Source organism: Astatotilapia calliptera, chromosome 16 (assembly GCF_964374335.1).
Source record: "Astatotilapia calliptera chromosome 16, fAstCal68.1, whole genome shotgun sequence".
Lineage (NCBI taxonomy): Eukaryota > Metazoa > Chordata > Actinopteri > Cichliformes > Cichlidae > Astatotilapia > Astatotilapia calliptera.
Genome location: NC_137437.1, coordinates 36,798,069 through 36,813,440, shown reverse-complemented (window position 1 = coordinate 36,813,440; position 15,372 = coordinate 36,798,069). Strand labels below are relative to the sequence as shown.

General features: G+C 45.2%; 1 protein-coding gene across 3 annotated transcripts; it reads right to left on the bottom strand.

Annotated features, from left to right (window-relative positions):
- Positions 1–1,236: 1,236 nt before the first annotated feature.
- Positions 1,237–13,569, bottom strand: LOC113008470 (uncharacterized). 3 transcript variants are annotated; one of them, XM_080290761.1, is made up of 7 exons: positions 13,458–13,569; positions 12,567–12,672; positions 5,598–5,782; positions 5,322–5,470; positions 4,578–4,719; positions 4,308–4,434; positions 1,237–2,405 (listed from the first exon to the last, which is right to left on the bottom strand). In XM_080290761.1, exons 1-6 carry the CDS (start codon positions 13,495–13,497, stop codon positions 4,313–4,315), a joined length of 744 nt encoding a protein of 247 aa, XP_080146887.1. In that variant the 5' UTR covers positions 13,498–13,569; the 3' UTR covers positions 1,237–2,405; positions 4,308–4,312. The 3 variants fall into 3 exon arrangements, with proteins under 3 accessions (XP_080146887.1, XP_080146886.1, XP_026001689.1); XM_080290760.1 differs by having other exon boundaries at positions 2,265–2,405; positions 4,295–4,434; XM_026145904.2 differs by lacking the exon at positions 13,458–13,569 and having other exon boundaries at positions 2,265–2,405; positions 4,295–4,434; positions 12,567–12,789.
- Between the last annotated feature and the right edge of the window lie 1,803 nt (positions 13,570–15,372).

The window sequence follows — 15,372 nt, the reverse complement described above, 5'->3', positions numbered from 1 at the left end:
AGACTCAGCTCTCTCTTCACCACGACAGACTGGTATCCACATCACTGCAGCTGCAGCACCAGTCGATCTCCTGCTCCCCTCTCGCCTCACTCCTGAAGGTCTGGAGACACTTAAACTCCTCCATTTAAGGCTGGAACTCTTCCCAACTCCCAAGGAGTTTTTTAACTGCCTCAGTGACTTCGCCCCCAGTGATGGACGAGTCCAGAGACTCTGCTTCCTCTACAGAAGACATGTCACTAAACTTAAGGCGGTCCTCGAAGAATTTCTTCCACCACCCAACAATATCCTCAGTTGAAACCAGCAGTGCTTCACCTGTACTACACACAGTGAGGGAAAGCACCCTCCTGAGTTCCCTGAAAGTTGGCCAGAAAGCTTCGAGGGAGTCTTTTTCCATGGCCTTCTCCGGCCACTGACGTGAATCCTAGCAAAGTTCCACGTGCCATAGATCATTAGAGGAGCGCTACCGTTAATAACTGTGGCTGTTGATTGAACTTTACTGAGGGTTGCTAGTGGGGTGCATCATCTAGCAGACAGCATGGGAATGAAGATGGAGGTAGTCAGTTCCTGCATGAATCCCCCCACCACCTGCTTAACTTAGTTTCTTTTGACCTATTACAGTAACGAGTCTGGCGAGCAGAGCCTTCACAGTAACATGTTCCAGCCTGAACAGTGAAAAAGCCAGATACTGTGGCACTGAGGTCCGGCCATGTCTCTGTGAAGCACAACACAGTGAACTTCCAATCCTCCCTCTGATGTCTGACCAGCGCCCACAGCTTGTCCATCTCATTAGCCAGAGACCCTCAAGTTCCCTGTGATGGCCGAAGGAAGGCAGGGTTTATATTTCCTGCTCCTCACTTTCCTCACACTGAGACACTCTGCTCAGTGTCCCCCCGCAGGGCTGGACTGGGACAAAAAATCAGCCTGGGCATTTTGACTAGAGACCGGCCCACCAGGTATTACAGGAAAAACCAAATAGCCTTTGAATGAAAACAAATGTCGTTGTCACAGTGATGTACACTGTCTTGTTGGTACATATGTATCAGTCTAATAAACTTAAACCTCCACCATCCCCCCTATTCTGGTATTCTAAACAGTACTTAGCCGAAACCCAAAGACTGCTTGGTCGAGTTAACCTCCTGAACTATCTACAACACATGGTGGAAACCTGAAATTAAGACAGAGAAGACTAGAGGTGAGACATGACCATTACTGAATATTAAAAATAATAAATGACAGTTTATAATTTTCATAAACTATTTATTTACCACATCAATAAACAGCATGCCAGGGCAAAATATTTTTTCTAACATGGCAACCTTTTATAAGTGAAAGGAGACAGAAAGACAGGTGAGAAAGAATAAAACTTAACTGAGTTTTTGATGGCATTTTACACAAAGTACTTGTACAGTATCTGGAAAATGTGGGAAAATACTGGCATCATGTACAGTACTTTTTTCTGAAGAAATTATGTTGGGACCCTGAAAAAAACGTACTACGTACAATAATGGATTTCTATAAATTTGACATCAGATGAAAACTTTGGTTGTAAGATTCGGATAATTATTTGTTAAAAGCGAGACATTTTAAATGAGAATAAGAAAGAAAAGTATATCTTTGTGCCCCCCCTTCCCTGTTAATGCCCTGCCTGGGCCCCTGGCAACACTTTTCTAGATCCGCCCCTGCACAGTTACCAGCTGTCAGCTACTTAGAAAAGGATCCTGGTGTTATTAGTCTCTCAGAAACAGTTCAATCTGACAGCGTAAAGACAGAATAACTCCAGCTTTTTGTCTTTTTTTTTTTATTGTAGCTGAAGACAAATCACGTTTATTTTCAGCTCAATACGAAACGGTAATATTAATTCTGAATACCAGAGGATTCTGTTTTTTAGGGGACGGTTGGCAACTCTACTAAGTAACCATATGAATAAAATAAAGTTCACCAGTAACATCATAGCACCCACCCAACTGTATAGAAACTCCGTCATGCTAGCTAGTACACAGTACAAGTTACTGTAAGAGTCAGAATCCTCTAAACTGCTTCTCAGGAGACGTCCTCCTCCTGCAGTTGAGCAGACTCCAGTATCAGCTTTTTTAACCTATCCTATTACGTCACTTCAGAAATCTTGTTTTCCCCTCATCACGGTCCAAACGCATACATCCCAGCAGCCCACGAAAATAATCCGAAAACTCATTCATCTGATAGTCCAGTTTGTAGGAAACACACAAGCTCTGCCATAATAAAGTCCTCCATCAGACTCTGTTTTGAGAAGTTTGTGTGTTTAGGTTTAAGAAGTAAGACGTCGTCTTGGACAGCAGCACAGCTTCTTGAATGTCCTCTACCTGCTGCCTGCTGAAGGCTTCTGGATGTCACCATTAGCAGCCTGGGAAACACGACTCTCACTGCATCTGTAATCACACAAGCAGAAAACATCAGTTTATAGTGTTAATGTGACCAGCAGCCTTTAGTGTGTCTGGTGTACACTGCTCAGAAAATGTTACAAAATAGAGGAGCAGTTCAACATCAAGTCAGTGAAACTTTGGGATATTGATCTGATTAGTTCAGTATCAGAGGTGTTAATCAGGTTCAGCTGCTTTGGTGTTAATGAAACTAACAACAGGTGCAACAAGGACACATCCCCCAAAACAGTTTCACAGGCGGAGGACGCTCACGTCTCCCGCCTCTTATGTCTTAGTCTTACAATATCAGAGCCTTGAGACGAGCGCTGTTGTCACAAATAACTGAACTGAACACTGTGTGTCTATCACAGCCATTTCCATAGAACAAGATTTAATGTGATGTTAATTTATTTTGTTTAGGTTTTTACCTTTTTTTACTCATTTTCACTTTTAGCTGTGATTGTTTTTTTGTTCAGTCATTTGTGTGTTTCTTGTCTTATTTCCCAGTGGTAAAGCACCTTACCTTCTTTCGGTTCCCAATTTTGAATTGTTCCATATCTGAGGCGTGATCCCAGGTTTTCTGGTTTTCTTTTCCTCTTGACCATCTTCAGCGCTGACAAACTCATGGGCTTTAAAACCTTTAATGGTCAGCTTGTAAAAACTGCTCCTTCTTTAAGGAGCAACACATAAACTACTATGTGAAACACAATTTCTTGTGAATGTCAAACTGAGAAGCAGAGAACCAATCAGAGTGTTTTTAGCTGTGATGTTGGTGCTGCACTGCTGGTTAGCTCAGCTTGATAGTGCCTTTGAACCCAGAGGATGCTGAAAGGTTCCCGGTTCAGTATGCTCTCTGTTTTAGTTTCATGTTAGAATTTTAGCCTGTTATTAACTTTTCCACACTTTTAGAATTGACAGAGTTTGTGGCTCAGTGTTTTCCTTTCTTTGTTTTTCTTTGTTGTGGGGTTTTGTGGATTTGGGGGAAGGCATGTTAGCAGGCAGTGAGAGAGAAGGAAAGACAGAAGTGTGGACATGAGAGCAGGAAGTTAAAGCATGTAGGGACTATGAGTTGTACAGATAGAGGGGAAGTAAGAGCAGGATCATTGGAGGTGGATTCAAACTGTTGTGCCGCGGTGTCAACAGGAAGACCAGTGGAGGATGGGCAATCGTTTGTGTTTGTGAGCAGTGGAGGTGAAGAGAGGGTCAGACGGGATCATGAGTTTGAAATCAAATAGTTGATGCTGAATGTTGTCAGTGGCCCACAGGTTGGGTGTCAGTTAGAAGACAAAGAGGAAGTGATAGAGAGAGTTCCCAGGAGGCAAGAGTGATGACTGGAGCCGATTTACCAGAAGTTAACTAGTGTTGTAAATATGGTTCTGTTTGTGTGTTTCACTTCACTCTGTGTCAGTTTCAGTGTGAGTGAAACACCGATCTTATGTCTAAGTGTCACTCTGGGAGATTTCAGCCGCTCACGTTCTGTTGGTTAAATGTGAAATGTCACGTGTTTGTTGGTAAATACAAAGATGTGAGACTCGCTGTCTGATAGGAAGACAAACCAAAAGCCGAGCAAACTGGCGTGACGACCAGAGCTGGTTGTAACACTCCCACCAGTTATGTGGCAGGAAATTCAAGGTCAAACAAGTTTTTCTACCACAGAAAATGACTTTTCTTTCTCGAGTAAACTCTGGTACTCTCCAGTGTTTAACACCATTGGACATTTCATTGACTCACCAGTCACCAAGAAGAATCACATCAGTCTTACACACTGAGTAATCGTGAGTAGAAGGCTTTCAAACTGTCGAATCAGCTCTTTTACGTGCCCCGCTGACACGCTCGGAGTGGATACAGCACCCACTGGTGTCTGTGTGGTGAGTGTGTGCAGCAGTGTTGCTTCTTACCGGTGAGGCATACCATGGTTAGTGTAGGCAGCGTTTGATTTTCTCAGTTTGGAAAAACCCGAGGTATCCCAATGCAAGAATGGCGAGGACCACGATGCCGACGAGCAGCCCCACGATCATCGGCGTCCTGTTCACGTGTTCTGAGAAAAACAGACGCAGTGAGTTTACTGCTGCAGCTTTAAAACCTTCAGCTGATTCAAAAGCAGCGGAGTCGTTTACATCTGTGTCTCTGGTTGGAGTCGGAGCGCGTTAAAGGAACGTTACACCAAGAAGAGCAGCTTACCTGATGCAGGGATGACCTCACACTGGATGCAGCTGCGTGGTTCCACGAGGTCCCCGTGGACCGTATAGGCCACCTGAACACAGTACCGCTGCCCCTCCTCCAGGTCTTCAATGGTCATGGAGGCTATGGTGTCTTCATACTCCTGACAATATGAAATTAGAAGATATTTACTTGATATTTACTTTGCTTGGGCTCCTGTTGTAATTTTAAAATGTTGACTCTCTGAGCGATTCCAGTTGTTAAACATGCAGGTTTAGTTTTTGCTGCTGATGTCTGAAATAATAATTTAACCAAAACAATTAAAAGTAAGTGGACAAACTAACTGAATTTTATATATATATATATATATATATATATATATATAGTTTTTAATGTGGCTGAAAATCTCTTGCAGTCAGTAACAGCCTGAAGTGGCGGGCACATGACTCTCTGGCTTCAGTTTAGTTCTAAAAATGAAGGCGCAGGATTCATCTGGACACGAAACTGCTTCTCAGTCACTTTGAGTCTCTGAAAATGGGAACTGTGTAAAAATAGCTGTAATTCTGAAACAGTTTGTGCAGACTGTCTGTTGGTGCAGAGGCAAACTGTCCAAATATGCTTGGACCTGCCTGCACACACTGACAGACACATGTGCACATCTTTCTTTAAAAAAATAATAAAAATATCAGATATATTCTGAGCAGTGACACGTGCTGTAACATCAGGTGAGCATAAACACCTGGAGGAATCACTCCGTGTTCTCACCTGCAGAGGACTCTCTCCCTCTCTGCCAAAGTAAATCATGTGCTTGGCATTGCTGTCGTGTTCCTTCGCCAGCTCGTGGTCATCGTTAAGGAATACGGTGAGTGATCCAGGCCGGGTCAAAATGCTTAACGGAGGCGTGCAGACGTCACCTGGAAGAGCAGAGCGAGCGTCAGCACAGCAGCAGCTCGTGGTTCACACTGTGGTCAGGATGGTTAACACCTCGAGTCTCACAGCTTCACCCACAGACAGCGCTGACACATATCTGAGGGTTCTCACCGTATCTGCTGCAGGCGTTAACACCCTCAGATCTCAGCCCCCGTCTCTCGGCCCGCACGCGCAGCGTCACGCAGCTGTTCTCGGGCGAGTCGTTAGTGTCGCGCGGCCCAACCGCTGATATGTTGCAGGAATGGAAAGGCGTCTGGATGCAGGCTGGAAGAGCTTCCCATTTATCAGAGTTAAATCTGAGGATGAGGAACAGAAACGAGTCAGAGAAAACTTCTGCTCAGCGTTCTCTCCATGAAATCCCTGCAGCGGGTGGAGAACTGCAGCACAGCAGACAACTGTCCATCAGCAACATATTTAATAATAAGAACAGTGCAGTAAAGTTGCTGCTGGTACATGTGCTAGTAATTTATCAATATATTAATTTGCTCTGTGTTACAGAAACATGGTTACAGCGGGATGAACACAATGCACCTCAAAGGTCTTGACAACACTTCACTTGTTCTACAATTTTTCATGTTACAGCTTTATTCCAAAATTCATTTTTCATCCTTGCGACAGGAATGACAGATCACATAGTTCGCTCACTCGGTCGCAGCTTTCCAGCTGCAGCCCCACACACAACCACAACCTCAGGTGCCGGCACGCTCTTATTCATGGGAGGCGTTATGAGCTAATGGAGGTCCGGTGTGTCTCAGCCTCCCCTGCAGCCGTGCCCAGGCCACACCCAACCTAGGTCGGGCAGCCATCCAGCCTAGCCCAATCGGCCATGGCCATGTGCATCCGTGGCCCATGGACTAGCGGCAGGGATGAGTTGTGTCCGGGGCCGACCGAGTGTGTCCAGCGACGGCGCAGCAGTCGAGGAGGTAAGCCGCGTCTCACATGCAGCTTGGCAGGCCGCCGGCAGGCTAGACCACAAACGCTGACCTCTGGTGTAAACAATCCAGGTTCAGACGGTGCTGGCCTCTGCCGAGGACGCCGCTTGGACCAGACAGCACGGTGACCTCTGACATGAATGTGGCAGGTTCAGATGGCGCGCAGACCTCCAACTCAGCCTGGGCAGGTCCCTGTTCTGGGCGACCTCTGGCTCGGCATGAGCTGGTCCAGATAGCACGCAGACCGCTGGCTTGCAAAACAGGTCCCTCTCGTGCATGGACATCTGCAACACCATGGGGGTCGTCTCCCTCCCCAATGCGGTCTAGGAACGCCGGTCAGGCTGGCGGCGGTGTCCGTCAGGAACCAACCAAGCTTCCAGACTCAATATCAGTTGCATCTGGAGCTCGGAACGGTCCTGCAGCCGTTCCAACTGGCGGCGAGACACCACCACCTGCTCCCTTCACGTAGCTGCAAGCTCAACCACCATTCGGGCCAGCGTGTCCATTGGCTGGCCCGGTCGAGGTTCCGCCATGCCACCTCCCGGGTTTCAGCACCACTGTGACGGACCCGACCATGTAGTTCGCTCTTTACACACTTTTCTTTATTCAGGTGCTCCTTCTTACACACAACCACAACCTCAGGTCCCAGCACACTCTTTTACTCACGGGAGGCGTGACGAGCTAATGGAGTTCCGGTGTGTCTTAGCCTCCCCTGCAGCCGCGCCCAAGCCACACCCCTCCACAATCCTACGACAACTTTGGATCTTTTACGGAAGAGTGACTTCTGTCTGATCACTCCACCATGCAGATCTGATTGGTGGGATGCTGCACAAATTGTAGTCCTTTCTCCACAAAGCAACACTGGAGCGATATCAGAGTGACCAACATTCTTGGTCATCTACCTAAATAAGGCTCTTCTACCCCAATTGCTCAGATTGACTGGGGACAGACCTACATGGAACTCCAGTCACCCCAGTGTGTGAAGAGGATTCTCCATTAACATGAACGAATCGATTCAACTCAATTCAATTTTGTTTATATAGCAACAAATGACAACAACATTTGCCTCAAGATGCTTTATATTGTAAAGTAAAGACCCTACAATAATACCCTGCGCTTTGGCATCAGTGGGAAGGAAAAACTCCCCTTTAACAGGAAGAAACCTCCAGCAGAGCCAGGGTCATTGTCAGGACTTCCTGATAATAATGACTTACAGTCGTCCAGCCTGGAAGTAATAAATGCATGAACTAGTTTTTCAGCGTCACTCTGAGACAGGATATTTCTAATTTTAGAGATCGTGAATGACCACGGCAGACCCGGTGACATTAACATGCTTTGCAGCATGCTTTATTAGCACACACACGATGCCGTTCACAATACACACAGAGATGCAGCTCTCCCGCTGCCAGCCCAACAACAACCCACCACAGGACCCAGTACAATATTTAAGTCAGCAGGGCGTGAAGTGCTTCGAGAAACTGGTCCGACATCACATCATGTCCTGCATGCCACCCACACTCAACCTGCTCCAGTTTGCACACAGAGCTAACAGATCTACTGAAGATGCCATTGTTACAACACTCCACACCACCATCTCTCACCTGGAACAACAGCGATGTGACACCAGGCTGCTCTTTGTTGACTTTGGCTCTGGTTTTAATACCATACTCCCGGTGAGACTAACAGTAAAACTGCTGGATATCGGACTTCCTTCTACCACCTCCTGCTAGATCAGAGACTTCCTGTCAGACCGTGTACAGAGTTAGAGTGGGGCCTCATCTTCCCTCAGCCCTCAGCCTTAACATCGGCTCTCCACAAGACTGTGTACTGAGCCCCCTACTGTAAACTCTGTACACACATGACTGTGTTAGTTCCCACCCAGACAACGCAGTCATCAAGTTTGCAGATGATACCACCGTGGTGGGGCTCATCTCTGGGGAGACGGCGTACAGAGCTGAGGTTCAGAGGCTGTCAGATTGGTGTGCCGACAACAACCTGGACCTCAAAACCACCAAGACAACAGAGCTGGTAGTCGACTTCAGAAGGAGGAAGTCTGAGCTGCAGCCTGTCAGCATCAATGGGGAGTGCGTGGAAAGGGTGTCCAGTTTCAAGTTCCTGGGTGTGCACATAGACACAGACCTCCAATGGTGCTCAAACACCTCGGCTGTTGTAAAGAAGACCCAACAGTGTCTCCACTTTCTGACAATCCTCAGAAAAATGGACCTGAAGAAGGAGCTTCTACTGCTGCTCCATTGAAAGTGTGCTGACATCCTGCATCTGTACAGTAGTGACACCTGAGAATGCTGTTTGTTTCAGCTCCGCCTTCAATACAGTCCAACCCCACAAACTGGTTAATAAACTAAGCAACTTAGGACTCAGCAGCTCACTGTGCAGCTGGATATTGGACTTCCTGAGCGTTAGACCCCATAACGTCAGGATGGGAGAGCACACCTCCTCCACCCTCATTCTGAACGTAGGCGTCCCACAGGGGTGTGTCCTCAGCCCCCTCTTATACACACTTTTCTATCTGTGTGTGGTTCTCCAGCTGCACCATAGCACACAGAAAGACAAAAAAAAATCACTGGACTTCCTCCCTGACCTGTACAGCACTCGCTGTCTCAAGAGGGCATGCAGCATCCTACGGGACTGCACACACCCAGGACACCGGGCGTTCAAGCTGCTGCCATCTGGCAGGAGAGTCAGGCTGCTGAGGGTCCAGACAAACTGACTCAAGGACAGCTTTTACAACAGGGCACCAGCTTTTTCGTCATCATCAGGTGACGTCTTCAGTCTCAGCTGACTGCAGGTTTCAATCTTATAAACAGGACATTTGCATAATGACTGAAACCAGCCCACTGAAGGAACAATGGGCTGGGAGGTCAGTTCCTTAATCTTAATTATGCAAATTCTCAAGATTATTGATCAACAAACACTGATCAATGGCCATGAGTCCCATTCACAGAGAGTTGGGGAATGGCTGCAATCACAGCATTGTAAGATGGTGACAGATGTACCCTTGTCCCCTTTTCGAGGTTGTGCTCAGCCGGGCCCCATGGACTAAGGTTCGGTCACCAGATGCTTGCCCTCGGGCACCCTCCCCTGGCCTGGCTCCAGGGCGGGGCCCCGGTAACCCTATCCTGGGCAGGGTAAACTGTTCCCTTGGTGATATTCTCATACGGGTCTTCTGAATCGCTCTTTGGCCCTTTCTCAACTCTCAAGTAAGCAAGTCCACGCTCCCGTGCGTTCCCGGCGAGTCTGGACTTGTCGAGAACGCACTGGAGAATGGACTCACGATTTGTACAATTGTACAATTTATTTTTTGAAGATGCAACACTCAGGAACAAATAAAACACTGAAATAAACCAAACATTAACATTTCGAAGTGATCTAAGTGACTTATATATCATGTTTAACCTCAATAGCAAAATCTCTATTTATAAAAATAAGGTACATGTATGCCTTAATAAAAACAAACAGGTGAGATTTTAGAACGCGTTTATTTTTGTTTTTGTTTTAGTGGACACTCAAAAGTTGCAATAGACAGCTGCTGGGGTTTGAAAGAGAACTGAACAAATATTTCTGGAGCTTCATCAGGTGATGGCCTCCAGCTCGCACTGCAACAGTTTGCAGCAGAGTGCGAAACGCTGGGAATGAGAATCAGCACCTTTAAATCTGAGGCCATGGTTCTCAGCCGGAAAAGGGTGGAGTGCTCACTCCGGGTCAGGGATAAGTTCCTGCCCCAAGCGGAGGAGTTTAAGTATCTCGGGGTCTTGTTCACGAGTGATGGGAGAAGGGAGCGGGAGATCGACAGACGGATTGGTGCTGTGGGAGAGCTGAGTGTAAAAGCGAAGTTCTCAATTTACCAGTCGATCTAGGCCCCTGCCCTTGCCTACGGCCACGAGCTGTGGGTAGTGACTGAAAGAACAAGATCGCTGATACAAGCGGCGGAAATGAGCTTCCTCCGAAGGGTGGCTGGCCTCTCCCTTAGAGATAGGGTGAGGAGTTCGGCCATTCGGGAGGGGCTCAGAGTAGAGCCGCTGCTGCTCCACATCGAAAGGAGCCAGTTGAGGTGGTTCGGGCAGCTGACAAGGATGCCCCCTGGGCGCCTCCTGGGTGAAGTGTTCTGGGCATGTCCCACCGGAGGAGGCCCCGGAGCAGACCCAGGACACGCTGGAGAGATTATATCTCTCGGCTGGACAGCATTGAATTCATACAGTAAACGTGCTTCCTGTAGGCCGGGGATTTCCAACTCAGTTTACACTTCGATCCTTGCAGGCCTGACAAGTGAAACAACCCTTTCAGTCAGTGTGAAGTGCAGTTTCAAAGTACATCTCAATTGTTCCACATGATAAAGAATTGCTGCTGTATCTAATGAAAGAAATCTATCAGCACGACTACACAGTGGAACCCCGAGTTACGAATACCCCGTTTCACGAAAAATTTAAGTTACGAAGGCACTGAACGGCAATATTTCTGCCCGTGTTACGGCAAAATGCCCAAGTAACAAAATGCCATCCGAATCATGTGACAACCCCTTGGCTTCCGTACTTGCGCTTCGCTCGTTCCACTTGAATGACGTATTGTTGTTCTAGTTAGCAATTAGCCTGTAGCCTATATCGTTCAGCATCGCCTCACTCAAAACGCGCAATGGGTGCTTTGACTTACGAAAGCTTTCGACTTACGAAAGACCCTCGGGAACGGATTAATTTCCTAAGTCGGGGTTCCACTGTATTGGTTTAAATAGTAAGAAAGAAATGTGTCAGGCTAAAGTACAAGTTGTGGTAGCTGGTCTGCTAGATTAGATTAGATTAGATAGAACTTTATTAATCCCTCGGGTGGGTTCCTCTGGGAAATTCGATTTCCAAAAAAGCACAGCACCGACAGAAGTTACAGAGTTACAGAATATTATATATATACACACACACACACACACACACACACACACATATATATAAATACAGAGACAATATAAATCAGAATCAGAATCAGAAAGGGTTTTATTGCCAAATGTTGAGCAGGTTTACAACATTAGGAAATTGCTGTGGTGCTTCAGTGCAAACATACTGTCATAAAAATATAAAAATAAGAATAAGAATTAAAAGTGCTAAGTGGATAGATAAATAAAATATACGAAGGGGATAAATAGAATAAATAGGAATAAAAAATAAAAATACAAGTGAATTGCACATTTCAAGTATTGAGTCTATTGCTAGTAATCAGACCTGGTTACTGGCCTTGTTTGAACCTGAATCTGACTGAGATGCTGTGGCATCAAAGAGGCAGTTCATTCTCGAAAACCCTCGAATGTGGCTGAATGACATCAACTGTCCAAAGATGAGTGGGTCAGCGCTGCTTGATTGCAGCAGTTGCTGCAAAGGGTGGCCCAACCAGTTACTAGGTTTTAGCAACAATCCCTTTTTCACACAGGGCCATGTAGGGTTGGAGTTTTTCCCTTAATAATAAACACCTTCATTTAGAAACTGCATTTTGTCTTATCTTTGCCTGATATTTAAATTTGTTTAATGATCTGAAAAACACAGCTGTATGCCCTCCTTCACATTTCCAAAGCTGCCTGCTGGGCAGGATCGTACTTTTTCTGTTCTAATTTGAAGCTATATAAATAAAACCGGATTGAATAACAGCTGCAGACTCATTCTCAGTCAATGATCTGATTTATCGATAAACCGACGAACCTCTGAAACTGTTCAAAAACAGAAGTGGTTATGTGGCACAGTCGGCCTTCCACTTTCTGTTTGAATGGATTTTATTCTCAGTTTTACTTTTATTTCTTGTTATTAGCTTTCTTTTTCTTTTTCTTTTTTTAACCTATGTTTATCTTTACTGTAGTTTATTTAATTCAAATTATTATTCAAATGGTACGTTCTGGGCTCCTTTTATTTTAAAAATATTTCTATTTAATTTCTTTCTGTAGTTTTTAGCTTATTAAAATGTTTTATTTAACCCATCCAGTTTGTTTGTTTGTTTGTTGTTTTGTCTTCTGTAAAAGTGATGACCTAAATCCAGAAAATGATATCTTCAGTATAGTTTGGAGCATGAGATGAAATTCTTTCGTTCATTTTAATTATCACTAAAGGAAAAGGAAGCTCCACCTTAAAACAGAGCACCTTCCCTGGCTGTGAGGGCTCACCTGCGGTAATTCACAGTGTAGGTAACGTCCGGCTCCCCTGGAGTCCACGTCAGCTGACCCTTCTCCACCTGGACGTTCTGTGGAGGCGGCGGCGCCTGAGACGCGACTGCAAAGGTGAAGAAAGCAAACCAGAGAAATCCCTGCATAATCCAGATTATTGTTATTCATGTGATCACGGCCTCAGATGATTTATTAAAGAGACAGCAGGAACCATCGACGCCTGAGCTCAGAGGGACAAAGATTCAAAAACGAGGAATAACATCTGTCTGCTGCACACGGCACGTTTTTAAAAACTGAACAGATGTGAACCTGATGTTTGTGGTGACGTCATTTATTCACTTTCATGTCTGTTTTCTGATTGGACAGATCAGTTATTTATTGCCTGAGAGTGTCAGAGTCAAAAGTGTTTACAGTGAACAGATGAATGAACATTTATTGCATCAGTAATAATGAAGGTTAAACATGTTTACAGGCTGATTTAAACAAACACAGAAGTGATGATTATAACCTGAAATAAACTCTTTGAAAGCCTCACAGATCCTTTCCTGTCATGTCAGGAGCTTTGGACATTTATAGCCCACTTCCATGTTTCACAGGAACCTTTAACCCTCCAGCAGCTGCGACTGTTTCACCTTTTTAACCTGAAACAGTCGCAGCAAACAGAAAAAGGACATTTTCTCATGTTAGACGCGCTGAACTGACCTATCAGGAATAACCTACTGCTGACTCTGTTATACCATTAAATGAGTCACCGTCAGCTGAAGAAATGAAAGTAAGCTTTAAAGTGTGACTCAGGAGCAAAAATAATCGATTTACATAATTAAAGGACAAAATCACACACAGGATGTTGCTTCATCTGTGGTTAGTGTGCCGTTGGCGGCAGCTCCTTACCCCAGGTGAAGGTGTGGAAGCAGAGCAGGATCAGCAGCATGGTGACGGCGAGAATGAGAAGCTGAGCACTGTTTCAGCTGTGTGTGTGTGTGTGTGTGTGTGTGCGCGCTCAGGAAGCACAGACAGCTCAGATGTCATGTGACCCGACTGAGGTTTTGGGATGTTTGACCACAGTTTCCACAGGAGGTGGAGCTTGCTAAGCTAGAAATTACAAAAAGAAAGAACTTAAATTAAAAATTTTAAAATATTAAATGACAGAGCTTAAAAAGTACAGATCTAAGTTAAATAAAATAATTAGTTAAAGCATTTAAATAAACATTCCTAAGCATTCACAGACATTACTGCAGTTTAACTAATTAGTGTTTGTTATGAGGCTTCAGGGATCGAAAGACTGCATCTGCATGGCAATGAATATATCTAAGCTGCCTTCTGAACAGTCCCACAGATGTAATATTATCTACAGCTACTCTTAGTACCATTGATGTTAAGTTAGACTCTTTTTCTCTAATTGATCTTTCTGAGTTAACTTCAATAATTACTTTCTCCAAACCATCAACCTGTCTTTTAGACCCCATTCCTACAAAACTGCTCAAAGAAGTCCTGCCATTAATTAATTCTTCGATCATAAATATGATCAACCTATCTCTAATGATCGGCTATGTACCACAGGCCTTCAAGCTGGCTGTAGTTAAACCTTTACTCAAAAAGCATCTCTAGATCCAGCAGTCTTAGCTAATTATAGGCCAATCTCCAACCTTCCTTTATATCAAACATCCTTGAAAGAGTAGTTGTCAAACAGCTAACAGATCATCTGCAGAGGTTTATTTGAAGAGTTTCAGTCAGGTTTCAGAGCTCATCACAGCACAGAAACAGCTTTAGTGAAGGTTACAAATGATCTTCTTATGGCCTCTGACAGTGGACTCATCTCTGTGCTTGTCCTGCTAGACCTCAGTGCAGCGTTCGATACTGTCGACCATAATATCCTATTAGAGCGATTAGAACATGCTGTAGGTATTACAGGTACTGTGCTGCAGTGGTTTGTATCATATCTATCTAATAGACTCCAGTTTGTGCATGTAAATGGAGAGTCCTCTTCACACACTGAGGTTAATTATGGAGTTCCACAGGGTGAACATGATTTATTGATGTACAGAGTCATGTTTGACCCCCTGGAGTCTAGACTCTGCTGGTGGAGATAGAGACGGAGGCTTGAATGGAGCCTGAGTGAGCAGGGAGAGGCCATGATGGGAGGAGGTGGGTTGCACAAAGGAGTCTGTGAGACAGAGTGAACGTTGACTGGCCTGAATAAGGCCGGCAGATAATTGGACTAAAAAAAAAAAAGCGCAAAGGCCACGAGATGAAGGATGTATTTGGTCATACATGATGAGCACAGCAGGAGACGGAGCTTTCTGGAGCATTTTGATAACAGAGCCGATCCATATCCCAGATCCAGAAGGCTGGGAATGAATCCTGGGAAAGCTCACTAACATTTGTGCTTCCTTCATCGTTGTGATCGCCTCACTCTTCCCAGGGTTAACCCAGGGCATTTGTGCTGTGTGCATCTATTTGAGCAGTGTATGGATCAGCATGTTACAGACCCCAGAGAGAAGCCTCCTTTACCATCAGCACCTTAAATGTTGACGGGACCTTAATTCCCACAGGAGCATCAGGACAATCACACTTAATCTGAGGCATCCCAGCACATCTGAGGGCCTTTTTGCATTTGCTTCTTTCACTGAGCAGCTCATCATATAAAGCTCCATAACTGCGGTACCATTAGCTGGACAGGGAGGATCACGAAAGACATAAAGAAGAACCAATAATCAAACTGGAACAAGGCGGTGGATCCCGCTGACGTGATGGAAACCTTCTTCCTTGAGTTAAAGTCAGGATTCTCAGTGCCATGACTCATATT

Excerpts from the sequence above, each read along its gene's own strand:
- LOC113008470 (XM_080290761.1), bottom strand. The coding sequence starts at position 13,497 with ATGCTGCTGATCCTGCTCTGCTTCCACACCTTCACCTGGG. Across the intron at positions 12,673-13,457 it reads CTTCCACACCTTCACCTGGG|TCGCGTCTCAGGCGCCGCCG; the intron begins GTAAGGAGCTGC and ends TCACCTTTGCAG. Across the intron at positions 4,435-4,577 it reads TGAGGTCATCCCTGCATCAG|AACACGTGAACAGGACGCCG; the intron begins GTAAGCTGCTCT and ends TGTTTTTCTCAG.